A 20,559-nucleotide genomic window follows, 5' to 3' on the forward strand; every position below is an offset into this window, starting at 1 on the left:
CTGAAAACTTAAAAACAATTATTTCTTTTAGGTTTTTGTGGACTAGAAATTAAACAACTTAATTTGTTCAAGTGAACTGAAAAAGACATTTTTTGTAAGTGTACAGTTAAAATTGTATTTCATTATTGTACATTTTGAACTTAAATTATCATGTCTGCATAAAGTTTATGTGTGTATTTATCAGTTCGTCACCTACAAATTTTAAAAGCGAATAAATATTGGTTTTCGTTAAGAGCTGTATTGTTTAACTCTGCTGGAAGAGGTAAACTTTTCCGACCCCATAAAGTATATATATTCTTGATCAGGATCACTAGCCAAGTCGATCAAGCCATGTCCGTCTCTCCGTATGAACGCTGAGATCTCGGAAACTATAAGTTCTAGAATGTTGGGACTTGGCATGCAAATTCTTGCAGCAGGGTGCCAAGCTCACTTTAACGACCACAAACGAATATAACACTAAAACCCGTCAAGTGCCCACATTTTTTTATGATTTCTTAAAAGTTTGTTCTGCCAAAAAAATGTTGAACCTTTCATTAAAAAGTTTTAACCAAATAATAATCAACATTTTTGCAAAATTATCAAGAATGCACACCACATGCAGCTAAACAGCTGTTTTCACTATAATAATCAACATTTTTGCAATTCAGTCAAGATTGCAGACCACATGCAGAAAACAGCTGTTTTCACTAATGCGCCACCAAGCCGCTGGGGCGCTATAGGATAGATGGCGCTGTAGGCTGCGTGGTGCCATAGAAAATGGAAGGTGGCGCTAAAAGCTTGGTGTTTAGTGATAAAAGCTGAGTAAGGGGTATTTAATAGTCGAGGTCATCGACTATACCGTTTTTCCTGGTTTCTTATCAAGTTGTTAAGTACGAATTCATATCAAAATGATACAAAATCATATCAATTATTAAATTAATCCATATAAGAATTCGTATCAGTTTTATATGTTTATATATTAAATGTAGCACCGAAAAGTCTTTGAAAAAAAGTATAACTATGCCTTAATTTTTTTTTAAGTATTTATGGTATTTAATATTGATAAAAAATATTTTTTGTCTGAATTGCAGCGGTCACTCTCACATTTGGCGAAATGTTTTTATATAAAGTAGAACAATTTGCGCTGTTTATTTAATTTTGCAAATGGTTACTATCTTAAATTCAATCGTATTTACTTGATGTTTATGTAACTCGAATTTATTTACTTCTTGGAGACTAAAGGTGCAGAAACATCGATGTTTGCAGACATCGATGTTTTTCGATGTTTTTAAAAAAACATCGATGAAACATCGATGTTTTCCGTAATGGTATTATAAAATATAATTTAAAAAATATTGATGGAATTTGTATTAAGACTAGAAAAACAATTCATTTATTCAAATAATATGCTAAGAAATAAAAATAAAAAAATAAAAACAAAAGTTCAGTCCATTGAGATCATCTTAGATCAGGGGTCGGCAGCGGCCTATCTAGTGAGCATAGGGAAGTGTTCTGCCCATCCTCTGCTCGCTCACGTATAACGTAGATGTTCGTATGACTTCGGCATGGGTTTTCGGTTCTTTTTTTTCTCAGCTTCGGCGCACGTTTTTGCTGCTGCGGCAGAGAATTTCAGTGCAAAACAGAGAAACGTCAGGCGTCAGAGCGCTGCGCGCCAACTTCGTGTTTTTTACACTCACACTAATGCAAGGCAAACTTGTGATGGTATGTGTGTGCCGACCACTGTCTTAGATTCAAGGGGATTACTTTGTAAAGCTTTGATAATTTTTGTTAACAAACATAAGTTGGTCAACGATACCGGACTTCAACCGGGTACGGCGATCTGATATTCAAGAACTTATCCATCGCTGAAATTTTAAGCAGCGTCGCGCCTACAGCACCGATATTACTTCCTATAGTTGCAAGTAAATAATTAAACATTATTATAAACAAAATAGGAAAAATTTAACAAATTACAAACCTTTAGCGTGGTTTTGTACTTCTTGTTCTTTGAACTGTAAGGGCCCTAGAAACATCGATGGTCCAAAAAAACATCGATGTTTTTAGAAATTTGAAAAACATCGATGCATCGATGTTTCCATCGATGTTTCTGCACCTCTATTGGAGACCACATCGGGCTTTCCCATGGCTGGACTAAACACACTGCTCTACAACAAAGTCAAATGGCTGGCCAGGCAAGCTGGGCAAGTTGGGGTCCACCACTTCGCTAGGAGTCATCCTGCGAGGACAGAAGAAGGCCTCCCTGGCGCTGTTGTAAACATACATGGGTGGTCCAAATTCAGAGTGATCAGCCAAACAAGTTCTCGAAATAAGTTCTAAGTTCTGAAATATATTGAAAAAAATATTCTAAGCCAATTTAAGAAGTTTTAATATTCATTTTTATACAAGAAGCAAAAAAGTAAAATCAAAATCAATCTGATATGAAAAACAAGAAAGGAAGTTAACTTCGGCAAGCCGAAGCTTGTATACCCTTGCAGCTATAATTATTAAATTTAAAAACACAAAAAACAAGAAAGGAAGTTAGCTTCGGCAAGCCAAAGCTTATATACCCTTTCAGCTATAATTATTAAATTTAAAAACACAAAAAATGATATTCCCAATAGTATAAGATGTTATGTCAAAAAACACCGAAGCTATAATTTGTTTCACATTATTTTCCTACCAATTTTCCGATCGTTCCTATGGCAGCTATGGCAGATTTTGATAAAATTGAATTCGAAATTCAGAACTAATTAAAAGATGTTATTTCCAAGCGTAGGAGGTTATATATTAAAAAACACCGAAGCTATAATTTGTTTCATATTATTTTCCTACCAATTTTCCGATCGTTCCTATGGCAGCTATATGATATAGTCGTCCGATTTCGATAAAATTTAATTCAAAATTCAAAACTAATTAAAAAATGTTATTTCCAAGCTTAGGAGGTTATAGGCAAAAAACACCAAAGATATAATTAAAAAAAAAAATTTTTTTTTTAAATGTTATTTCCAAGCGTAGGAGGTTATATGTTTAAAAACCCCGAAGCTATAATTCTAATTCAGAACTAATTAAAAAATGTTATTTCAAAGCGTTGGAGGTTATATGTTAAAAACACCGAAGCTATAATTTGTTTCATATTATTTTTCCACCAATTTTCCGATCGTTCCTATGGCAGGTATATGATATAGGCGTCCGATTTCGATAAGATTTAATTCGAAATTCAAAACTAATTAAAAATGTTATTTCCAAGCTTAGGAGGTTATATGCTAAAAAACACCAAAGATATAATTTTTTAAATTTTTATTTCCGATTATTCCTATGAGAGCTATAAGATATAGTTATCCGATCCGGCTGGTTCCGACTTATATACTACCTGCAAAAGATATAAGACTTTTGGGAAAGTTTCAGCCCGATAGCTTTAAAACTGAGAGACTAGTTTGCGTAGAAACGGACGGACAGACGGACAGACGGACATGGCTAGATCGACTCGTCTAGTCATGCTGATTAAGAACATATATACTTTATGGGGTCGGAAACGTCTCCTTCACTGCGTTGCAAACTAGAAGCGAAGTGTCGCCGAAGTCACTTCTGGAAGTGTCGCCGAAGTGACTCCGAGAAGTGTCGCCGAAGTGGCACATTTCTTCCCGACGGGAGTGACTTTCGCGATCCGAATGCGATATCGCCGAAGTAACTTCTGGAAGTGTCGCCGAAGCCACTCCTATAAGTGTCGCCGAAGTGGCACATTTCTTCCCGACGGGGGTCACTTCCGCGATCCGAATGCGATATCGCCGAAGTAACTTCTGGAAGTGTCGCCGTAGTCACTTGTGGAAGTCACTCAAAAGTGACTTTACATATGCTTGTAAAAGATACCTAGAAGAGTCTTTCCCAATTGGAAAATCTTGAATAAAAACATATTTTTTTTTTACTTTTAATATTTTGCATTTATTTTTTGTATGAGTGCTTGTCCGCTGGCATGTAGGAAATTTTGCTGAACAATGTTATTTAGGTCCAGCTCCATCGACATAAGAAATTTATTAATAACCATTTCTAAAAGAAACAGAAACAAAAATTGTTTTTTGTTCAGTCAAAGTAAAATACATTACCTTTTACAATGAAATATGTTGAGAATCGTTGGATGATGGGTTTCTCCGCAGTTACACGCCAAGTAATGTCCACAGCTAGCTTGTCCGTAAAAAGGTTTGAATAATCGTACAGGTCACGATAAGCACGTAATTTCGCACGCTTTGTTGGGGGGACATTTAAATATGTTAAGCAATGAAAAACATTTAGAAAAAAACAAAGCTATATTTTTAAAACGCACAAATTTGATACAAAACCTCACTGTCCACAGACAATTCACGCAACGAAATGACGCTCGGGCGAAAAATAACAGCGTGGGTCAAAAGGAAGACCCAAAAAAATTTTCAGAAAAAAAGGGGTAACGGAAAATTACCGCGACCTCTTTTTATCGCGTGTTTTACTCACTACTATCGTCTTTCTATCGCGCAGAAGTGTCTTAGAAGTTACTTCTTCGAGATCCCGACCCTTTTTGATTTTGTAAAATGTGTACTATCGTCTTTCTATCGTCCAGAAGTTACTTCTTCGCGATACATGTATATTTCCTTTTTGGAAAATACGTACTATCGCCTTTCTATCGCGCAGAAGTGTCTCAGAAGTTACTTCTTCGCGATCCCAACCCTTTTTGTTTTTGTAAAATGTATACTATCGCCTTTCTATTGTCCAGAAGTGACTTGGAAGTTACTTCTACGCGATATATGTATATTTTGTTTTTGTAAAATGTGTTCTATCGCTTTTCTATCGCGCAGAAGTTACTAAGAAGTGACTTCTGGACGACAGGCGATAGAAATATCGCCCTTTTGCTTGCAGGGATTGGTAGTGACGAGATCAATACATTTCAGTTCAAAATTTGTTCTAGCATAAAAACTGTGGGTGACACAGTTTTTGGCCGTTGTGGGCGTTAGATTGGGCGTGGCACATCAGCTTAACAAACTTGCGCTGCGTACGAAGCTAAGAAAACTAAATCTGAAATCCCAACTTTCTAGCCTTTATAGTTACCGAAATGTCAGCATTCAAATGAAAGAATTTTTGAAGTTTGTTAATATCCTAAAAATTGTTCAAGTCGGACCATCCATAAAAAAGTTATAAGCTAACTTACTAACTCGACGTAGTCTGCGAATATTAGCAAAGTATTGCTAGTTCAATCACAAAAATGTTGTTAAAAAGTTTTTAAACAATGATCGTTGGGTAATCTAATTTACAGAAATAAAGTATTTTTGTATAACAGGCATCCTCAATCAAATTACTTGCTTAGAAACAATACATAAAATGTCCACAATTTCATTTCAACGCGTTTTTAGTTTCCATATGTAATACTGGCCACACCAATGATAATTTTAAATTATATACAATTTCGCTGTTTTTAAAGATATATGCAAAAATCTATATCAAAGGTGAAATCCTTAAAAAACAGAAAGGAGGCTAACTTCGGAACGCCGAAATTTGTATACCATTGCAGGTCGCTCCCGTGGGAGCATTGTATGTACAGAGCTTTCCGATTTTTAGAAAACTTAAAACTAGTTACTGAAATTTTTATAAAATGTTTCATTTCTACTTACTACATACATATAGTTACCGAAAACGAAATATAGCGGCCTATTACTAGGTTTGTGCTAAGGGTTTCATGATTTCTTAAAAGCGTTAAATAAAATTTGCTCCTGTTAATACGACACGGCACAGTGGTCCGGCTTGTATGGGGAGAGCGGCCAAAAATACTTCTAGTTGAGGTAGGGACTTGAAACTTTGCACAACATTTTTTATATTTATCCTAAAATAATATGTAAAAATCAGCCAGATCGGGCAACTATATCATATAGCTGCCATATGAACAATCGGTCTGATTGGCCTGCAATAAAAGGATCAGAACTTAAAAGTAATCTGTTCAATAAATCGGTATTCGTCAGGACCCTTGACATTTTCCGCGTATGGTTTAGCCTAAATAATTTAACGTCTTTATTTAGGTTACCTTTTTGTATTTTGCAAGCCGCACGGCACCTTACGGCACTTGAACTAAACTTTCTTATATTCTTAAAATGCTTAAGAATATTATACAAAAAGATTTGTGAATGCCAAAGAGTGCCATCACAACTAAAACTCTAACCAAACACAGAAAAGACAAACTAAGAACGTTCACAATTATGTACTAAATACAACAATGATTTACACAAAACACAACAAATACTACATATACTTTTCATTGTAAAAAGAAAGTTAATACCTTTCTTTAAAATATTAATCACTTCCATGGCACAAACACTTGTTTTAAATATGTTTAACAAATTTTTTGCGGAGAGCTTCCCTTGCAAGTTGCTTACGCTAGTCCAATTATAAATAAGAATTGGTACATTTAAAGTCAAAATTTGGACTTTGGTTTTTTTATTTTTGGCCTACGGGCTGGACCACTGTGCACGGCCGAGTTCATGCATTTTATCAATCTCAGCTGACAGAGATGCCGGACCGGTGGAAAAAGGTGTGAGCTATTATTTTTTTGATTCGAATGAAATAATCTTGTTAGTATTAAAGATAAAGTGTGTGCAAGCCAGTATGACATTTTTTCTACCGTCAAAATTGAAGATAAAAACTAGTTTCCATTGGCACTGAATAAAAAAATAATTTGTTAAATGCAAGGTGTATTTCTTTATTTATATCGATCTGGCAACTCCGATAATTATATTGAGTTACCGGAGTTTAATTGTCACCACGCTTTGAGGTTGAATTTATAGTCAACTTTCGTGTGTTATCGAATTCATGAAACTGTGCTTATGCACACAAGAATCAGCCCATTTCATGAAATGAAAGCGTGAAATGGGCATCGCATAAACGTATTATATGTATTATTTCGACATTAATTATCCGATCGTTTCTATGGCAGATATATGATAAAGTCGACCGATTTGTTTCAAATTTTCTTCAAAGTTCTATTCTATTATATATTTATATACCCTTGCAGAGGGTATATTAATTTCAGTCAGAAGTTTGCAACGCAGTATAGGAGACGTCGATCTAGCCATGTCCGTCTGTCCGTCCCTTTCTAAGCAAACTAGTCTCTCAGCTTTAAAACTATCGGGCTGAAACTTTCCCAGGTAGTGTATAATTTGAAACCAGCCGAATCGGACAACTATATCTTATAGCTCCCATAGGAATAATCGGATAAAAAAATTTTAAGAAATTATATCTTTTGTGTTTTTTAGTATATAACCTTCTAAGCTTTAAAATAAAATTTCTTAATTAGTTTTAAATTTCGAATTAAATTTTATCGAACGATCGGAAAATTGGTGGAAAAATAATATGAAACAAATTATAGCTTCGGTGTTTTTCAACATATAACCTCCTACGCTTGGAAATAATATTTTTTAACTAGTTCTGAATTTCGAATTTAATTTTATCGAAATCGGACGACGACTATATCATATAGCACCCATAGGAATAATCGGAAAATTGGTGGAAAAATAATTTGAAACAAAATAGAGCTTCTATGTTTTTTGAAATATTATCTATTGGACTATTGGGAATATCATTTTTTGCATTTTTAAATTTAATAATTATAACTACAAATACAAATACATATACAAATTTCGGCTTGCCGAAGTTAACTTCCTTTCTTATTAGTTTTGAATTTCGAATTTAATTGTATCATAATCGGACGACTATATCATATAGCTCCCATAGGAACGATCGGAAAATTGGTGGGAAAATAATGTGAAACTAATTATATGGTATACTTGTCCGATCCAACTCGTTCCGACTTATATACTACCTGCAATAGATATAAGACTTTTGGAAAACTGAGAGACTAGCTTGCGTAGAAACTGACAGATCGACAGGGCTAGATCGACTCGTCTTCACTGCGTTGCAAACTTCTGACTGATATCATTATACCTTCTGGAAGAGTAAAAAAAATCAATAAACGCATTGTCAGTTATTATTACGGAGTGTTTTAGTTCCGGAGGTACTGCAGCTTCGAAAACCATTAGGGATATTTTCAGTACATACTGGCAAAGCAAAAAAAACATGAGAAAATGATAAAGTCGACGCCCTCGACTATTAAATACCCGTTACTCAGCTATGGCGAAGTATGATTACCACTAAAGTATATTGAGATTAAGATTCGCTCGCAGATTCTAGCCAAATAACACGATCGTTTTCGCGTCTGACAATCTCATAAGTGCCAGTGTAAGGGGTTTCAAGAGGCTGCTTTACGGCGTCAGTGCGGAGAATAATAAGAACATCCTCTGCTTGGTATAATGTGCTGTTAATGTTTTCATTCTGCATGTGATCGAAAGGTACTCAGAAAAAAGGTGGGGCTAACCGTATCGTCCAAGTCGGTAAAATACTCATATGGCAGTCGAATAGGTGTTCCGTATACTATTTCTGCGGCGGAAGATTTGATGTCGTCCTTGAAACAGGTACGAAGTCCAAGCATAACTGTTGGCAGTAACTCCGGCCACGGAGTATCTCTCCTGCACATCAAAGATGACTTATAGGATCTGTGACACCTCTCTATGAGTCCGTTTGACTGAGGATGATAGGTCTTCGTGTGTATGTGCTGGCTTCCGACCAGACTAGCAAGATGTTTGAAAACTGCTGACTCAAATTGTGATCCTTTGTCCGCAGCTATCGCTTTTGGAGAACCAAATTGAGATATCCAGTGAGCCCAGAACGCTGTAGCTACTGGCTCGGCCATAACATTTGAGGAAGGTACAGCCTCTGGCCATCGCGTTAATCTATCAATCATCGTCAGACAGTACCGATAGTTTTGTTGTAATGGCATAACTACAATGTTAGGGTAAACGTGATCAAATCTACCGTTTGGCACCTCGATCTTTTCTAGTGAGAGGTGGTTGTGTTTATGGATCTTAGAGGGCTGGCAAGGTAGACAAACCCTGCACCATTCGAGGACATTTTTATTCATCGAGGGCCATACGAACTTCTGGCACACTTGATGGACTGTTGACCGACCACTGGGATGAGACAAACCGTGAATGATCGAAAAAAAGCATTGCGCAAAGGTTTGGGTACATGTGGACAAAGGAAGCGTTTGTCGATCCAATGTTGTCATCAAATCGAACCCTTTGAAGTTTTAAAGATGTGACGCCCTTCAAAAGGTGTACCAGCTCAGGATCTGACGCTAGACCCTTTTCATTTTGCGATTATTTGATGACTGTCGGCATTGTTATAGAGCATAATCTTGAAAAAGAGCCTGCGATCCTTTCATATGCAAAATAGTAGTGCAGAATTAAGAAATGTAAGCCAAATGTCGTAGTTGTCTCGGCGATGCTTTCTCTGGTCGCTGCTGAAATGCGTAAACGAGCGGATTGTAATCCATTCCGATGACGAAAAATGCGTCCGTCAACAAGGTGCTTGAAATATTTAATGGATTCTAAGATAGCATGTAGCTGTCGATCGTACTACGACTAATTTTTCTCCGTGTTGCTCAGCTTCTTTGAGAAAAATCCTAGAGGTCTCCAATTTCCGTCAGTGCGCTGCTCCAAAACTGCTCCAATTGCAAAATCGGAAGACTCGCAAAGCAGGCGATGTTCAGATTTTGGTGCGGGAAAAGACAAGAGCCCTGCATCTGTTTTGCTTCGTTTGAAAGCTTCAAGTGCTGCATGGTGCTCTGGTGTCCATTCAATTTTACGTTGGTAATTTTTTTTTAATATCCCTTAGCAACTTAGTCTGCGGTGCTTGAATGTGTAATTATCGAGCCAAACATCTGCGATAGTAATTTATAACGCTCAGGAATGACCAAGTTGTCTTATGGTTTCAGGACGTGCATAATTTAAAGTGTTATCTATGCGTTACTTGAGATTGCACAAACTGGTATTTGGTCAAGTTGATGCTTACGCCATGTTTCTGGAGTACTTGCAAGACAGCCCGAAGATGTTCTTCGTGTTAAACGACGGATTACGATGTTATAAGTATTTCGTCTATGTAGCAATAAGCAAAATCAATGCCGCGAAAGATGTTGTCCATGAAGCATTGAAATGTTTGAATAGCGTTTTTTAATCCAAACGGCATGTACTGAAACTCAATGAACCAAAAGGGGTGCAGACCGCTGTGTTCTGCCATGGGAATTTGGTAGTTGCTTTAACCAAATCGAAGGTAGAAAAAATCTTCCTTCCTTGCAGCTGTTCCGTGTAGCCGTGTATATGGGCAATTGGATATCGATCTGGTATGGTGATTGAATTTAGTTTCCGCCAGCCACCGTCTATTCTGGTCACCATGTGTAATGGGCTGGACCAAGGACTTTTTGAGGGGTGACATATGCCTTGCTCAATCAGGAAGTGTACTTCTTTCTTGGCAGTGACAAGCTTTTCACCGGAGAGGATTCGTAGTCTATCAGCAACAGGTATTTCATTTGTTTCAATATAGTGACGCACGTCGTGTTGCTTTGGCTTTGTCACGTCGACAAATTCACTTAGTAGTTTTTGAAATTTGGAAATACATTGCACTGTGGAAACTGATATGTGCTTCGCTTGTGCAATAAATGCAGTTGTTGATAGACCAGTAATCGATTCGATTAAGCGTTAGTTTTTAAGTTAGTTTTGTAATGAGCAATTAGAATTTATTCTAGAAGTCTGCACCAATAATAGCTGTATGCACGTCGGCGATAATGAACGGCCATGTAAAGTTACGGTGAAGATTCAAGTTCAGCTGAGTTACGTACTTTCCATAAGTATGAATGACTGTCGCGTTCGCTGCGTACAGTGCCAAATTGCTCAAAGTAGCTTTTTGTCTAATCAGCGTTCGTAGTATGACGGAAACTGCTCCTGTGGAACAGCTTGTTGAACTGTGTGCTCGCTGGTTATATTCGTGCTCACTAGTGGCGCTAGTGAAATTTCGTTAGCAGTTATTGTATACCCTTGCAGAGGGTATAATAATTTCAGTCAGAAGTTCGCAACGCAGTCATGGAGACGTTTCCGACCCCATAAAATATGTAGATTCTTGAGCAGCATCACTAGATGAGTCGATCTAGCCATGTCCGTCTGTCCGTTTCTACGCAAACTACTTTTTCAGTTTTAAAGCTATCGGGATGAAACCTTACCAAAATCCGTATTGCTATTGCAGGTCGTATATAAGTCGGAACAAGCCGGATCGGACAACTATGTTTATCCTATTGCTTTCATAGGAAATATAAAAAAAATTGTCTTTAATGTAAAAAATTATAATTTCGGTGTTTTTTGACATATTAAATTGTATTATTGGGAATATTATTCTTTTCAGAATTTCGAATACAATTTAAATCAAGTCCGAACACTTCATCTTATAGCTGCCATGGGCACGATCCGATAAGTAATGTCAAAATAATACATAGACCGTTATATTTCGTTTTCGAAATCTTAAAAATTTTGAATTAGTTTTTAGTTTTCTAGAAACCGGAAAGCTTTGTACATACAATGCTTCCACGAGATTGACATGCAAGGGTATAGAGACTTCATCGTGCCGAATTTAGCTTCCTTTCTTGTTTTGTTATAACTTTTTAATGAATGGTTCGATTTGAATAATTTTTGGCATGTAGATTGGAATTTAATTTTTTGCAACATATTATAAAATGTCGGCGCTATTCGGGTTTAAGCGTTATTGCCTATCATAGGTCAGAGTATCGGGGGTCGTTGCCACAGAAATCGAGCAGGGTTGAAGTGGCCTGAAATTTATATTAAAGCTTGTGAGAAGCCCACCCCATTCAGCGCTGCGGAATAGTCAGCGTTTCTAAGCAAATACTACCTTTTCTATCTGATTTAAAAAATTTTTTTTTTAATTTTACATTTTTAAAAATATAGCCCAAAAAAATTGAAGCTGCTGAGAATTTTCGTAATGGTCACAACACAGACATTTGTATGGGATGTCCGCTTTTTCGTTCGTGACAGCCCATATGAAAATTTCGAATCAGTCGTGATTTTAGGCATGCCTAATACGTATTTATCGTATAAGAGGTCAACTAGTGTCTTTTGTGATTTCATGTATGACGAAATATAAAATATCATCGATAAAAATGGTAAAAAAAGGCTTATAAAATCAAATGAATGGTTTATTTGTATACATATTATACCCGTTACTCGTAGAGTAAGATCAGGAACACTAGCCGAGTTGATCTAGCAATGTCCGTCTGTCCACATAAACTCCGAGATCTCGCAGACTATAACAGCTAGAATGTTGGGACTTGGCATGCAGATTCATGGGCTTCCTTGGCAGCGCAAGTTTGTTTCGGCAGGGTGTCAATCCAACTCTATCGCCCACAATGGCCCATAAGACTAAAACCCGTCCAGCGCCCCCAATTTTTAATATTTTGTTAAAGTCACAGTGGACAATCGATTCCATTAAACAATTTTTTAAAAATTCGACTTTTAATTTTCAAATATGCACAAATTTTTATATTTTTGAAACTTTACGTAGACAAACAAAAACTAAAAGGTGGACTAACAATGGACACACGATTTCCGTTTTAAAATTTCAAAATTTTCATTTTACCAAACCCAGCTTCATTAAGTCCAAGTCAAGCGTTGGTCTAAAACAAAAAAATTTGTACGGTATAGCTTCACACTTTAAGCCAAAAACACATCCGATTGCATGATCGGCAGGCAAAAGGAACATTATGTGACAGATTGTCGGTTGGGGCTTATCAGCTGGAGTTTAAAAGATTAAATACACAGAAAATCAACTCTTTTGTTTGATAACTGTTGAAGGTTTTCCAGTTTCCAATCGAAACGTAGCGATCTTTAACATGTCCTGGCAGTTCTTTTGAGCCAAATTTCTCGAAAACCTTTCATAGTGCACCCCTTATCTATAACATGATTTAAGACAATTTTTTTCCATAATTTTATTGTATGTATTGTAAAATTAAATAAAATTAAATCCCGCGAGTAACGGGTATAAAAACCTTTCGGTGGGTATAGACGGGCACTGAAACTCAAAGCTTAAATTTAGTAAGTTGGCTGACTTCTGCCACGTACTGGATGCTTCTCTTCCATCGACCTACCTTTAATCCACACACTTTTCAGTGTGTTTATTTATAAACTTATAAACTAATGCACGCAACCGTGGTGGAGAAAACAAAAGTGGGGTTGGTCTGTGGCAAGACTGCTGGGCTGCGACAACACAAGCTATATCAATTTGGTGTTGAATGCCAGCAGGCGACTGTCAAACACAGAATTTGGGATCGGAGCTCCTCCCATATCAAAGGTAAGTGAGGCGATGAATAAGCCTCCATCAGCAAATGCAATTGGTGGGAAACAAATTAAATAGAGTAGCTCTGCAGACCAGAGGGCAATGACTAAGTGTTTAATAAAAAAAACTGATATAGTGAGTCTTACATGTTTTAATTCAGAGATGACTGGAAATGTGACGGGCCATGTGTATTTTAACTCATCTTTCTTTGTGTAATCGTCAAAAACCCGAGATGTTGCACAGACTAAAATACATGGCCTCCATAATTAAATTACAACATTTACGGTTTTCCTTTCGTCGTGATTAATTAATGTTAAAAATATGTTTTTATTTTCCGTTTATTTATAGCCACGTGCAATGTGCCGTTGGGCATGGAGTCGTTAGTCATAACTGATGCTCAAATCACAGCGAGTTCAGCCCATGACATGGGCTTCGTTGGACCTCAACACGCAAGGTAAGTTGGCGTTAAAAAATAAATTTTGTGTGGCGCTTTACAATCTCGCTTTGCTGCTTGTATATCTCCGTTTCTCTTTAGCTGAGTAACGGGAATCTGATAATCGAGGCACTCGACAAATAAAAATAATTAATAATGTATAGTAAATAGTAAAAATAAATAGTACATTTTTGTAAAAAACTTTAATTTGATTTCTGTGCCATCCCCGATGGTTTTTAGATTTCTACATTACTGTCTTATCCTTATAAGATGAAAATTTTAGGTTCTGAAATCTTGTAAAAAAGCTATACTCTAGAGTAGAAGATCATTCCTATGGAAGCTTTCAAATAAAAACACCTCTTAGCGAGGTTAGGGGTCGAGACGAACAAACCTTCAACTTAAAAATTTCTGATATCAAATTTTCTGACGAAAAAGTATTATTATTATAATACGTAAGTAATTAACAACTTTCCAAATTTTGTTTTATCGGACTCGAATTTTTATACTTCTTACTCGCAGAGTAAAAGGGTATACTAGATTCGTCGGAAAGTATGTAACAGGTAAAAGGAAGCGTTTCCGTCCCCATAAAGTACATATATTCTTGATCAGGATCACTAGCCGAGTCGATTTAGCCATGCCCGTCTGTTTGAAAACTGTGATCTCAGAAACTATAAAAGCTGCAATACTGGGATTAAGCTTGCCAATTGTAGATACTCCTGCGCAGCGCAAGTTTGTTACGCCAATATGCCACGCCCACGAACCGCCCAAACCTGTAGCGCCCACAAACGATAAATAAGCGATGAATGAAAAAGTAAAACACGAACTCAAATAGCTTTAAGGCAATAACAACTAATTAATCGCATGTTTTCATATCCTTTATTATTCATTTTTCGGAACACGATAAAAGGTAAATCTTATAATCGTCGGATTTTTCATTGTCTAGGGAGCTTTTTGCTTTAATGGCTGCTGTGAGATTACCTTTCTGAGAATACTCCAAAAAAAATTAACCTAAGCTTTAGAAAATCGCCATTGAAATTTAATTTTTCTAATTACGGAAAATTGTATTCTTAAGTCAAAAAAAATGTTTTTATAAACCAAGAAAGCGTTACTTAAATGTATGGTTACCAAAAACTAGAATCGTCCAAAATTAAAAAAAAAATTGTGTTATACCTTGAAATTATTTCCTGAAAAAAAGAAAGGCCAACGCAAAAAAAAATTTCTTTTGCAATACCTTTTCTAAAAATGATAGCCCTAACTTTAAAATTATTCATACCCTAAAAAATAAACTTGTTTTTAAATGATCTGTCGCACGGAAATATTCAATTTAAGAAGCGGAGACGTTTAAATCAGGTTCGAGTCCCAGGTCAACCCTTTTACTTTTTTATTGATGTTTTTCTTATTTATTATACCCTTGCAGAGGGTATTATGATTTCAGTCAGAAGTAAGCAACGCTGTGAAGGAGATGTTTCCGACCCCATAAAGTATATATATTCTTCATTAGCATCACTAGACGATCCGATCTAGCCATGTCCGTCCGTTTCTACGCAAACTAGTCTCTCAGTTGTAAAGCTATCGGGCTGAAACTTTTCCAAAATACTTCTTTCTTTTTCAGGTAAAATATAAGTCGGATTCAGCCGGATCGGACAACTATATCTTATAGCTGCCATAGGAACGATCGTGAAATTGGTGGGAAAATAATATGAAAGAAATTATAGCTTCGGTGTTTTTTAAAATATAACCAAGAGAATATCTTGGAAATAACATTTTTTTATTAGTTCTGAATTTCGTTTTAATGTTATCATAATCGGACGACTATATCATATGGCTGCCATAGGAACGATCGGAAAATTGGTAGGAAAATAATATGAAACAAATTATAGCTTCGGTGTTTTTTAACATATAACCTCCAACGCTTGAAAATAAAATTTTTTAATTAGTTCTGAATTTTGAATTTAATTTTATCAAAATCGGAAGACTATATCATATAGCTGCCATAGAAACGATCGGAAAGTTGGTGGAAAAATAATATGAAACAAATTATAGCTTCGGTGTTTTTCAACATATAACCTCCAACGCTTGGAAATAACATTTTTTCATTAGTTCTGAATTTCGAATTTAATTTTATCAAAATCGGACGACTATATCATATAGCTGCCATAGGACCGATCGGAAAATTGGTGGGAAAACAATATGAAACAAATTAACATATAACCTCTTATGCTTGGAAATTATATTTTTTAATTAGTTCTGAACTTAGAATTTAATTTTATCAAAATTGGACGACTATATCATATAGCTGCCATAGGAACGATCGTAAAGTTGGTGGGAAAATAATATAAAACAAATTATAGCTTCGGTGTTTTTTAAACATAAACCTACTATGCTTGAAAATAACATTTTTTATACCCGTTACTCGTAGAGTAAAAGGGTATACTATATTCGAAGGAAAGTATGTAACAGGAAGAAGGAAGAGTTTCCGACCCCATAAAGAATAAATATTCTTGATCAGGATCACTAGCCGAGTCGATCTAGCCATGTCCGTCTGTCTGTCTGTCCGTCTGACCGTCTGTCCGACAGTGTCCGTATGAACGCTGAGATCTCGGAAACTTGCAGATTCCTGAGATTCCTGCGCAGGGCAAGTTTGTTTCAGCAGAGTGCCACGCCCACTCTAACGCCCACAAACTGCCCAAAACTGTGGCTCTTACAGTTTTGATGCTAGAGTAAAAATTTTAACTGAAAGGAATTGTTCTCATCAAGACCTATCGATTGACAAAAAAAAAAGTTTTCCAGTATTGGGATTTCAGCATATCTCCATTTCCCTTTGGTCCCTTTAGCTGAGTAACGGGTATCTGATAGTCGAGGTACTCGACTATAGCGTTCTGCCTTGTTTTTTATTGTTGTTTTCAATGAAAGATATTCGTATCTCCATGTCCAACGGTAAAATTAAGTTATACATATACAAATTAAGACATTTACGCAGTTTTTGTGTTAAAGATCTTTATACACTTAATATAAGTTTCATTCAAATGCATTGATACTTAAAACGCGAATGGTACAGAATTCTACAAGTAGATTTTACATGTGCTTATCTGCTTCCACCGGGATGCCGAGCCTATGTAATTTAAGTGCGACATTGGCCCAGTACGTAGTGTGTTTACTCTTCGCGCGGGACACCCCGGTTCGATCCCGCCGAAGATCAAAAAGAAATGTAATTTTTGTTTCAGAAACATATATTATTAACTTATAAAAATTGACTACGTTCTCATTTATAACGACTGTTTCTCTCTTACAACATGCACATTCGTGCGAATACCTTAAATTCAACCAACATTTAATAAACCCTAACAACATGACATAAGATGCCTGCACTACAAAAAGGAACTACGTGTGTCCGCGAATTGGCAGCGCCGGCTAGCTCAGAGCACTTGGGGTGTAGGTAGGTAACCTTCAGTTCTGCAGTAGGGTGACATGTCTAAAGGCAAAAAGATTTTTGATTTTTTTTTTTGATGTCCATCAAATTAGCGTCGGCCTGTTAGCAACGAAGGTGGAACGGTGGAATTTGGAACATGGGGGCTCTTTTTATTTTTAAATTTTCTCGCTATTTGAGGACCAAATCGAAAAATGCTAAAATGCAAAATTGTTAAGAAAGAAAAGATCTATCGATCTAGGTAGGTTTGGGATACATCCGAGGCCTATTAATGTTTCAAAAATGCATTTGAAAAATCGTGTCCCCACAATTTTGTTAACTGCTCCGCTCACAGAGGTTGTGCCAATATGCACTATAAGCCAAGCTTATGAGGGTTAATTCAAGCTTCTTGTCTGAAAGTTTCATCAAAATCAAACTCACAGTTTTCGAGAAAATAGCCTAGCAGTGACGCAACCTCGGATTTTCCCCATACAAAAAAGGGGGGCAAAAATGAAATTACCTACGGCTCCACTCCTGGAGGTTGTGCCAACATGCACGGTATATGGGTAGATAGGGGATAATCCAAGGTGTGTTCTGTGAAAATTTTATCAAAGTCAAACCCACAGATTTTGAGAAAATTGCTTTACAGTTGGGAGTGTTAAAAAGGTTAATAAAAGGCCGTTTAATCCAGAAACTGAACCATTGGATACTAAGACATGAACCACAATGTAAATAGCTTAGCCATGACAATCATTCGACGCTAACTTTCTATAACTTTATACAACTTTCACAGAGTTTGTGCCAACTTGCAAGGTATCGCATTCGAAGGGGCATCATTATAGCTCATTTCTGAATAATTTACAGGCAATTCAAAACCACAGTATTTGAGAAATTCAAGTATTTTCAATTATGGCTTTTGCCACGCGGTCACACTGTCAAGGCCAGCGATAAATCGTATGCACCCGTGACATCAACCATCAAAATATATATGCAAACTTTAATTAATTCATACAACTCTCACAGATGTTGTGCCAACTTGCACGGTATCGCATTCGAAGGGGCATCATTATAGCTAATTTCTGAGTTAATTACAGGCAATTCAAACCCACAGTTTTCGAGAAATTCAAGTATTTTCAATTATGGCTTTTGCCACGCGGTCACACTGTCCAGACCAGCGAGAAAGCGAATTCAGCCAAGACATTTACCACAAAAAGGTATTTATCGATATATCGCCAAGTGCCAGGCTACGACCTACAACACTTAATTGAGCGAATCGAATACTTTTGGTCGCCAAATATTTAAAAAATATATATTTTTAATATCAAATCTTTATTGTGATATGTATGCACCCCCTTATTGGTATTTATTTCCTGATTATTATAATATATAATTCATTGAAATCGAGCCAGTGGCTTGGTAGAATTTAACATTTTATTGATGTTAGAAAAATATAAAAATTCCCTATTTGCTATTGTGGAGTTGCCATACTGCCGAAAACAATCCCCGTTACTTTTTGCGGGAAGTTCATAAAAGATGGCACGCCAAATTTCGATGATAAAATGCGTAAGTTTATTTTTGATTTTACTTATTAATTATATTAACAATAAAAATTTGTTTTTCAGACAATCAAAAAAAGGCTGTGCCGCTGTTGAGGTCAGCAGAGAATTCGGCGCGCTCAGAGAAAAATTTCGGCCGGTCCGTTATTTCCTTTGCCTCTCTCCGTTATGTTCGGCTAGCGACTAACATTTCGGCAGAAAAATTTTAGGAGTATTATTGTATATAAAAAAACAACTAATATTGTTTTATAAAAGTAAATTATTTGATAATAGTAAAATTAAGTAAATTGAATTTACTTATAATGTTATGTTTACTTATTATACATTTTTATTTCAATATAATTTTTTAGTTTAGTTATAGAAATTTAGTCCGTTAAAATTGATTTCAATATTTAAAACTTTTTAGTATTAACATTTAAAAAAAATTCATATTGTATTTTTTACTCAAGAAGTAAAAACTATATAGTCGGATATTTTTCGCTTTATAAAGGGTATAGGTGCAGTGGCACTCGCCAACAGCGAAGAGAAAACAAAAGAAATCAAGTAAAGGGGTTAGAAGAACTCTTGGTGCATTCTGTTTGAGTGATTGAAAGGGAAGCATCGATTTTAATTGTGCGCAGCAGAGTTACTTTAATCGTTTCTTAGGGTTAATATAATAAAGTCAGGTAAGTGCTACATTAAGTTTAAGATGTTGTGCATTGATCTTAGTTTAAAGGAATTTAGTTTTGAAGAAAATTATGAAATGATTTTGCCAAAAAAATCCCGCAAAGGGTTTATACACAGCTCTAAAGGTAAATATAAAAATAAACAAGTAAAACGCATTTTTTAATCATATGCCCATACATTTTTTTAAGGAGCGTTGGCCAAGGACTCCGAGGACCCGGACAATTGTTTGAGAAGGGCGATGACGAATGTTAAAAACAAACTAACAAAGCAAAAAATCAGAAATACTAACAATAATTGTCCCTTAATTGAAAATCGGAATAACACGATCTAATTAAAATGAATTTAAATGTAATTAAAAATGTATGTATATTAAATTCTATATTTTCATAAATGAAAACTCATGAGAAAAATTCTGAGTTTCACAAGTGATTTCACTTGGGACGTGTCACTGATTTCATCAGTGAAAACTAATTGAAAATATTCTATATTTCATAAGTGATTTCACGTGGAACGTGTCATCGGCACGTGACTGGCCGTACGATAAATGAGTATAAGGAACCAGTGAAATCCCGAGGGACTTCGAAAAATTTTCATTTAAATTTTCACTTGTGAGAAAGCGGACATCCCATACAATTGTCTATATGGCGTGTCACTTGTTCTTCACTTGTGGCAAGGGGACTTGCCACGCCGTATTCACAAGGTGATTCGCAATCAAGCTAAAGGGTATCTGTATGCAAAAATTATTGAAATCGGACCAGTCATTAAAAAGTTATAACCAAAGAATAATAATTATTTTGCAATTCAATCGAGATTGCACAGCACATGCAGCAAATAAACTTTTTTACTAATACGCCACCAAGCCGCTAGGGGCGCTATAGGCTAGTTGGCGCTGTATGCCAAGGGGCGCCATAAAAGAAGATGGTTAGCGCTATTGCCTAGGTGCAGCGTGACCGCTCCGGAAAAATCAAAAAATACCATTTATCCGTAAAAAATATTTTAAAATACACTATTTCATATTTCAGAATATACCACATAAATACCATATAAAATGAATATTTGAATTAGGTATACAAATATATAACAGATATTGTTCATTTTTTTAAAATTTCGTTTTGTATTTAAAATTCAATATTTGTATTCAATTTCTTAAAAAAAAGGTAAGGAAGTCCCAAAAAATAATATGAGTATCATTTATATTCTTACTTTTATTGTAAACAAGTCGAGTTTCTAAGTACTAAATTAACTAAGTATGTAACACATTATAACAAAAGATGGAATAT

The 20,559-nt window shown here is 35.9% G+C and overlaps 1 protein-coding gene across 4 annotated transcripts in view; it reads left to right on the plus strand.

The window, feature by feature from the left end:
• Positions 1-20,559, plus strand: part of LOC119562399 (discoidin domain-containing receptor tyrosine kinase B) — a 272,877-nt gene that overhangs the window by 24,157 nt on the left and 228,161 nt on the right. For 3 of the 4 annotated variants that reach the window (XM_037875592.1, XM_037875595.1, XM_037875591.1), the window contains one exon: positions 13,567-13,672. In XM_037875592.1, the coding sequence (XP_037731520.1) occupies positions 13,567-13,672 (106 nt within the window). Of the gene's footprint in view, positions 1-75; positions 95-13,566; positions 13,673-20,559 lie in introns of those variants that run through there. The other variant, XM_037875593.1, reaches the window with a different exon arrangement.

This window comes from Drosophila subpulchrella, unplaced genomic scaffold (genome assembly GCF_014743375.2).
Source record: "Drosophila subpulchrella strain 33 F10 #4 breed RU33 unplaced genomic scaffold, RU_Dsub_v1.1 Primary Assembly Seq44, whole genome shotgun sequence".
In the NCBI taxonomy this organism is placed as follows: Eukaryota; Metazoa; Arthropoda; class Insecta; order Diptera; family Drosophilidae; genus Drosophila; species Drosophila subpulchrella.